This window comes from Chelmon rostratus, chromosome 8, assembly GCF_017976325.1.
Source record: "Chelmon rostratus isolate fCheRos1 chromosome 8, fCheRos1.pri, whole genome shotgun sequence".
Classification (NCBI taxonomy): Eukaryota; Metazoa; Chordata; class Actinopteri; order Chaetodontiformes; family Chaetodontidae; genus Chelmon; species Chelmon rostratus.
Genome location: NC_055665.1, coordinates 18,984,597 through 18,992,847, shown reverse-complemented (window position 1 = coordinate 18,992,847; position 8,251 = coordinate 18,984,597). Strand labels below are relative to the sequence as shown.

The window sequence follows — 8,251 nt, the reverse complement described above, 5'->3', positions numbered from 1 at the left end:
AGGGAGCAGGTCCTCTTCCATGGAGTCCACCATGTTGCACAGCCATGTTTCTACAGTAATCCAGAGACGACAAACAAAACACTGACCGTTTTGTGGATGCTTTGGAAAGGGAAGGGTGAGACGAGGGGTATTCATTTAATGCTAGATGCTACTAAAGCCTACACACTGGACCTTTAAGAAAAAGTGCATCCTTAAAGGCCATGCAACAACTACTAATACAAAAAGTAGTACAACTGAGATTCTGAAGGAATGAATATCAATCCAGTAACAATTATAACAATAATAATCAATCAAAGACCATAATAATAATAATAAACATTTTAATCACTCAATAAAAACATGTCTACTGTCCGACTACATTTGTTCAAAGTCATCCTAAAATAAACAGTAAAAACTAATTTTATGAACCAAATAATTAGAAAGTAATTAAGCATTTACCAGGTAATCATGTCGTGATAATATGCAAGCTAGCAAGAAGCCAGCAATGTGCATCACAGCTGTTTCAATCAAGCTTAGTGACAGAAAAACAACAATATGTGCCTGCAGCATAAAGGTGCAGTAAGCTCAGCTGTGAGTGATCCGGACGATCAGTGTTGTAGCAGCATTTCCTCGCTGGCCGTTTAACACAAATTACGTACAAGTACATGTTTTCTGCAGAGGGTGAACTTTTGCAGATGCAGCATTTACATCCTGGATAGATTAAGTGACAAAATATTTATCTAATTACTAATTTTAAGGACGTTAGTTGTTCAATAAAAAGTCAAGGATATGCCTTGGTTTTATTTCTACAGCTCTCTCCCTTTTTCAATCCAAGCTCCAAGGCAGAGGGAAGCTCTCGTCCTCCATCTCTTTGCGAATGACGGACGTGAATCTGGCCAGTTGCTCTGAGCTGAAATGATTTTTCCAGTCTCCCACAACACCTAACATAAAACACACACACACACACAAAGGCAGTTACATGACCACAACAAATCTCTAACATGAAAAAAAAAATCAATTTAATAAAAATCTAAAAATAGTCAGACATTTCAATGGGGGCTGATTACACCTCAGTCCTCCAGGGTTGTACTAACCCGACCCGATCAGCTTCAACTGGGGTGACATTTCAATCCAATCCCACAGTTTAATGCAATTCAAAGCAAACTGACCAAAGCAGAGGAACTGATAATGGACACACGGAGCCTCACCTTTCCTGAGGAATGGAGATTTATCGCTGTCCATCAGCACCTTAGGGACCAGGCTGAAGTTGGACATGCTGTTGACCTTCATGGTCTTGAAGGAGCAATGCTCTGCTATCTTTTGGATGACTTCCTCGCTCAGATTACTGCCCAGGAAATCTGACAAACTCCTGAGAGCTGCAGGGAGGTCCTAAAACAGGGCACATGCACATTCATTCATTTACATGAAGCATCAGGCCTTTATCTTATTAAGGCCATTCTCATAGCAAGAACTTTCTACATTACTTCTATGATGAGGGCCCGCTGTGAATCTGATGATGAGCTAAAATTTGACGTCACATTTAAATAGCATTACACTGCTGTGGCTTTATGTACTGATAGACTACACAAGAGGCATTTAAGTTGTGTTTTTCATTGTCCGTCAAGTGTCTGACAGAACAGATATTTTCTCTAGGAATCAATACAGTTGTTTGCACATATTGCACCACGAATTTTATTCATTTGTTCAACAAGAATTATTGGTCAGAGTCAGCCAGCAAGTCCCACCTTCAGATTAGAGTGTTTTACCTGAACCATTTCTTCATATGTGATGTACATTATTCTGTCCCCCAGCTCTGTGTGTCTCCAGCTCTTCACGTGGTCTGTCCATTTTCCAAACAGCACTGCAGACAACATGGACGTTTGACCACAGCATAAATGCAACCAACCACCGCTCTACGTTGGCAATAATGACAAACAAAGATGACTTTGTCTTTCAAGGGCTATCAGCATCCAAAATCTGTTCACACTCTCTGACCTCTGCCCTCCAGGAACTTGGCCATGAACTCATCGAAGGTTCCTGGATCCATGAGGAATCCGGCCATCTGGTGGAAGTAGTATGAAGACACCATGACGTCCTTAGGGTTCCTCATGACATAGATCACCTGTGGCAGTTACAAATAACCATGAAGAGAAAATCATATTCTGCAACAACACAGTAAAGAGCTCCGCTAACCATAGATGTTGCCAGAATGAAACAGACAATAGGCTCCTGGATGATGTTCCAGGAGATATGCACCCAGACGTTAAGGGAGAATCTGCCCGTGTTTTCTAATGTGCGATTATTCAAGATCTCAAGGCTGCTGATGACACACTGAAGAGAGGTTCACACCAGAAGCTTCCAAACACTTACCTTGGCTTTGGAGGCGTGGAAGGAGGGGGGCATGAGGTGGTAAGGAAAATGTGTGACCAGCGCTCGCGGAGAAGGTAACTGATCCACAACCACTGCCAACCTCTTCTCCTCCAGCCAGGGGACTCTGTCCCAGTTAGGAATGGTTTGGATCGGCGTCAGATCCCCACCATTCAGCACCAGCGGGAGGATCTCCTGCATCCAGATTGTACCTGCAGAAAAGAATAGTGACAAGTAACAAGCATGCTAGCACTAACTTCTATAACAAGGAAAAGACAGAGACAGAGTGATAAAGCAGCACTATCTGGTCCAAATCAGGGGTCTTCAAAGTCTGACACTGTTGGTCCCGCTTTAGACAAACTAAAACAAACACACCTGCCAACAACTGTTTTTTGGCCTATATTTGTTTCCAGTTTGGCAAACTGGTATCATTAAAATTATGCGGAATTAGCTATTAGCAGTTCCAGTTTGCAATGAACCCACAGATGCACAGACAACTGTCACTGGATTACTTTGATACTGAAGAAAACTTAAAAATGCTCTACCTCCTGAGCCACAGTCGCCTCTTAACGAGGTTATGCCATATGGAAACAGTTCTCGGTCTGCAACTGCAAGTTTTTGTTTTTCTGTGCGTCTTTCTGAGCGAATTGTAAATGTGGCTGTTTCTGCACTGAGCAAACACTCATCATTGACAAAATCAACGCAACTTTAAAAACGATAATTGAAAATTGAAAAAATGTCCTCAAGTCATTAGTGTCAGACGGGATCACCAATGACTTTCACAGGCAAGGAAGACTTGTTATGCTTAAAGAAAATCACATGGCAGAGCTTAATTTAATTGGGAAGTGTAGTGACTACATCCATTCACTCTCACTTCCTTTAATGCATGCTAAAAAATGAAGGCAGAATGAAGGGTGTGAGGAGTTGATGTGTCAACATTTCTGAGGCAGCTGACATGTGGTCTATGCATAGCAGTTGAACTAAAGTCTAATCCCACTAAACTAAATGAAAGTCGATAGTTCTGAGTTGGTAATCCTGACTTCAAATCCAAATGGTTTCTAGTGCATCTGCTCCAGAAAATATGGACGCCTGTCGCAAACTGATGTTTGTAGCATATTAGCAGTGCTCTCTCCTTTTCTCTTCACCCTCTACACATTGGGCACCATCCTGGACTGCCCTCTGGACAACACTGAGGATGTGGGTGAGAGGAGGATGTTAGCCAAGCTGACATCCATCACTGACAACCCCTCCCACACCCTGCATGACACACTGGGGGCCCTCAACAGCTCTTTCAGCGACAGACTGCTGCATCCACATTGCAAGAAAGAACACTACCGCAGGTCCTTCATTCCAACAGCAGTCAGAGTGTTCAGCTCCAGCATTGCTTAATGTAGCACTGGTTTTCATGTTTCCATGGTTTCCCATCACATACAGGTAATACTTTATGCAATATTACATTTTCATTTCCTTTAAGTACCCAACCTATGCATATATACTTTTATTATACTGTGATACATATATATTTATTACTTTGCAATAGAGCAAACACTGTAATTAATTTATTCGTACCCACCATGCAATTTCAAATCCATGTGCAATTCTCTCAACACTGTCCAATTCTGTTCAGTTTTTTCCCTTGGCAATATATTTGTTAAAGTTCTTTGTATAAAATGTACATAGTCAACTTTGATTTTGTTTTGTTTTTTTAATTTATTCTGTTGTTATTCCTACTGCAATTGCCTGCTGACAGTAACCAGGATTTCCCCGGCAGGAGACTAATAAAGTTTTATCTTGTCTCACTCTGGAGTAAACTTCGATGAAAGGTAACTCTGTCTACTGTTCACCGTGTTTGCCTCAACTTTGGTGAGATGCAAGTGTGTTTATGCGTGCAAACTCAGACTGTGCCATTGCACTTTCCCCTGTTAGAGGGGAACAAAGCATGTAAAGCTTGATATGCATTTAATTTTCCCTCCACAGGGTTTGCATCTTTCCAGCACAGTCCAAGCATTCCTGGACCGTCTCACGCACTGTTGACAGAAATGCTCACCTTTGCGACTGGTATAAACCCCTGAAGTTTTGTGTCTAACATGGAAACACTGACCTGACTTCGGATACGTGACAGCCACGACGTCCTCGTCTTTAAACGTGTATTCCTGCACAAACTTCAAGCTCTCCGTGGAGTGAGTCTCTTTGGGAAGTAGAAGTCCATGATACAGCATACAAATCTCGTCAGAGGACATTGTTGTCGATTTTAAAGTCGGGAAATCAGAGCGAGAAGCGTAGTCAACAGCTTCCCCTGCTGCGTTCTAGCCGTGTGGGAAAAAATGCAACTGAGATATAAGGGCGTACAAAAGAGCAAACTAGCTAACGAAACTTCGCGTGCGCCAGTCTTGAGCCTCCAAAGTCATCTAAATTATTTTGATTATGATTATACGTTATTTTAGTGTTTTTGTAGGCTACTACACTCACTATAAGCAGTTATTATTGAAGCACAAACGCCTTCAATTGTTGCCGCATCTCTTCAATGAATCGCCAGTTAGTACATCGTACGTTTCGTTATTACTATATCCAAGCAGAACGAGTTGACTGCACAATAACCATTAAAATCAACGATACATTTATAAAACCCCAACTTTCTGGGAGCGACCTGAAGGCAGCGCATTACGTCCTTTTCCAGGGAGATGCACTTGATTGTTCCGCCCGATCAGTGGGATGGGGGTATGTATGTTAGAACTTTTAGCTCACACGCACTTCTTATCGCATTGGACGGACACACACACACAGAGAGCATATTGTTTTCACACAGGTGGTGGGAATTCTCTTATTTCCTGTAAAAGATGATGGAACAAACTTGGGTTTGTGTTGCCTGTGAATATTCTCATTCATCCAGGTCATTGTAAGTGAATGGCTTTGTTGTTTGTTTTCAGAGGCTAAATCTTTGAATCTCTTAGGGAGAGATGAAAGGACAGCATTGTATGTGGGAGATAGGTGGTGTCTAAGAACTCTGTTCTTAGACACAGCATAGGTGTCTAAGAACAGAGTTCTTAGAACAGAGTTCTTAGACACCTATTCTGTTCTTAGACACAGCATAGGTGAGATAGGTGGTGTCTAAGAACTCTGTTCAACAAACAACAAAGCCATTCACACATGGCTCAAGGAGCCTCCCAATGACAACAATGGGACACTAACGAGGCTAACGACTGTCGTTGACACCAAAGGGTTGCACCCCACCCCGCCTTAATGGGGGATCGTTTGCCTCACAATAGAGTGATACCATTCTTGTTTTTGTGGGTTTGTCTCACTCAGGGGATAAATACTTGAACCTAACATCATTGCATTGGACTAGAGCTGTCCTATCTAGTCTGGTTGCGTACGAACTAATGAAGCCTGCTCGGATGAGAGGCGAAACGTCTTCTAAGACAAACTGACGAGGTCCAGTTGCGAACGATTGAATGCCCTAAAGCTTGGGTTTGTGTTGCTAAATAATGAATAAGAGGAGGTTCACACAGCCATCAGACACACAGCACGTTACAAAGCTCATAAACCAGAGCTTGACTCTGACCCTGAGCAGAGTATATTATGGTGGTATGGTATGTATGGTATGGTATGTCTTGTATGAATGTTACTTTCAGCTTGACGAAACACCAAGCGATGAGCAGATTAGTTTAAAGTTTATATGATATGACGGCACACAAGGCGGTTGCCTCCTCCTATGTGAAACATTTGGTCAGGTTAAACAGGAATGAATGCACAATAGATTCAAGTTCAACAGTCATTTCAGGTCAATGTAGATATATGATAAACTGACATTACAACTACAAGTATAAAACCGAAGGACTGCGTTAATTTAACCCCTTGTCTGTCCTCTACCCATTTTCAACAGCATCATGACGTTAGTGAGGAGATTTTTTTTGTGTTTCTCTGCTGGCTGAAACACCTGTGCCTGCTCAGATTAAACTGAGTTAGAGTGCAGGGGTGACTCTGGGGTCTTTTGGGGCCCTAAACAACATTATATACCTAAAACTTCAGTTGTTCACGTCAGTGGAATTTTCAAAACAGAAGGTACATTAAAAACCTTGTAACTTTCAAAATTTAAAAATAAAGAACATTGAAAATATCTAACTTCAATGTTGGCACATTGTAAATAACCCACATTATAAGGCAGGGCTCATCTACACATGAAGCACTGATTTTGCAAATACTGCTACTGTCCTCACATCAGAAGACCTTTGCACACTATTGAAACAGAGCCGGTCTTGAAAGCCTCTCCTGGGACGAGGTGACCTGAGCTAGGTTTTCATGAGTTTTAATGCAGAGGAGCTTCTCTCTCTGGAGGCAGCAGTGAATGGAAGAGATAACAGCAGATCCAGAGGCTGTTCCTTGGTAATGTAATCAAATACCTCTCTTAGGGAGGAAGATACTCGATCGGGAGCCCTAACCTCATGAACCAAATTCTCAGAATCTATGTTGCGCAGTATTTTCTCCAGTTTCTCATAAAACTGTTGTCTGCTACTGTGTCTTTTTTTTTTTTGTTCAGGAAATGTCCGGTCAGTCTCTTGGTTTTCTGCCATCTCTCTACCATTGGTGCAAGAGGCAGCTCAAGTCCACTCTCCCTGAAATGGTCCAGATACACTCTGGACCTGTTTCTCTTTGATGCATTTCCAGAGAAACACTGGGGCTCTGCAGGATCTTGCTGAGGTGCTTGATCTGATCAAATATGTTGAACCAGATAATGGTGCACAGTGCAAATCTCCATGTCATGAGTTCATCCTTTCTGCTGGCTGTAGTGGACATTGTCTCAGAGTCCTTCTGCACTGACAGGGCATGGCCTCCCATCTGGTTGCTGTAAAAGATTTTACTGTTGAACTCAGCATTGCACACAGGAGCTAAATAAGATTGTACAATCGCTGGAGAACACCAACGAAGTTGATAGACCGAAGATTTGACTGCGTCTGCTAGATCCAGAATTAAGACAGCTGCATGACTCTACCTTCTGAGATAAGTTCATCTATCCTCAGGTACCCCAAGTTGTTGCCTGCCCTGCCTGTTCACATGCCGCAGGTTACGCTAACTTTAGAGACACATTCCGGAAAGTAGCAACTATTTATTTTGTTAAGTGTGTTAACCTGCAAACAACTCAATTTTATTTAGGATGCATTATTATTATTAAGGAACTTAAAAAAAAGAAAGCAAAAATAACAGAATTATTGAAAAGAGCTGAAAAATCTATGTAATCAATCCATGTAAAATGCAGGTTGAAGCAGGCTTCCAGGCTGGCTCACACAGAAATGACAAAAAGACCTGATTTATAGTCCATACATCTGGTGCTTTAGGGCAGCAAATACATGGCCACGGAAGTTATGAATGCGTTATTTCTACAAAACGTACAGACTTTGATTTTACAACATGTATGCAGCCTGCATGTGAAAACACACACATAAAACATGGGACGGCTGAAAAGAGGTGATTAACAGATATGACAATTAATACACTGTACCTGATTTAGGGTAAGTCACGGCAAACACATCGGTGTCTTCCACAGAGAAATTTTGGGCGTATTCCAAGCTCTCCATGGTGTGAGCCACAGGCGGCAGGTTAATGCCACGGTACTGTATATACTCGCAGGAGGACATGATGATTGTGTCTGGCTCAGGGGTTGAAAGCTCTGTTAGTCTGGTAATCTAAACGTTGCTCCTTCCTCTCTTTCTCACAGTTCTGGGGGTTTCTCCTGTTACAGTCCCTTTTCCCTGAGCTCCTCTTTACTTGATACTCTAGCTGGCAGGAATGTTGGTCAAGCCCATACTCTCAATCTTACACAATGTGCTTACATCTTACATCAACCTGCATGGTGAGGGTTGGTACCGCCCAGATCCTGGAGTCATAACCCTCTAAGTCTCATTGGAAG

At 42.2% G+C, this 8,251-nt stretch overlaps 1 protein-coding gene across 2 annotated transcripts; it reads right to left on the bottom strand.

The window, feature by feature from the left end:
• Window positions 1-303: 303 nt before the first annotated feature.
• Window positions 304-8,146, bottom strand: sult2st3 (sulfotransferase family 2, cytosolic sulfotransferase 3). Of its 2 annotated transcripts, none has more exons than XM_041943193.1 (6): window positions 7,844-8,146; window positions 2,350-2,558; window positions 1,975-2,101; window positions 1,746-1,840; window positions 1,188-1,368; window positions 304-920 (listed from the first exon to the last, which is right to left on the bottom strand). In XM_041943193.1, the coding sequence occupies exons 1-6, from the start codon at window positions 7,977-7,979 to the stop codon at window positions 805-807; spliced, it is 864 nt and encodes a 287-aa protein (XP_041799127.1). In that variant the 5' UTR covers window positions 7,980-8,146; the 3' UTR covers window positions 304-804. The 2 variants fall into 2 exon arrangements, with proteins under 2 accessions (XP_041799127.1, XP_041799126.1); XM_041943192.1 differs by lacking the exon at window positions 7,844-8,146 and adding an exon at window positions 4,448-5,227.
• Window positions 8,147-8,251: the final 105 nt, after the last annotated feature.

What these genes read in the sequence shown, in the direction of transcription:
- sult2st3 (XM_041943192.1), bottom strand. Translation starts at nt 4,586, where the DNA reads ATGTCCTCTGACGAGATTTGTATGCTGTATCATGGACTTCTACTTCCC. An exon ending in TCCACGCCTCCAAAGCCAAG is followed by an intron (nt 2,102 to 2,349) that starts GTAAGTGTTTGG and finishes TAACTGCCACAG; the next exon opens with GTGATCTATGTCATGAGGAA. An exon ending in CAAGTTCCTGGAGGGCAGAG is followed by an intron (nt 1,841 to 1,974) that starts GTCAGAGAGTGT and finishes TGTTGTCTGCAG; the next exon opens with TGCTGTTTGGAAAATGGACA.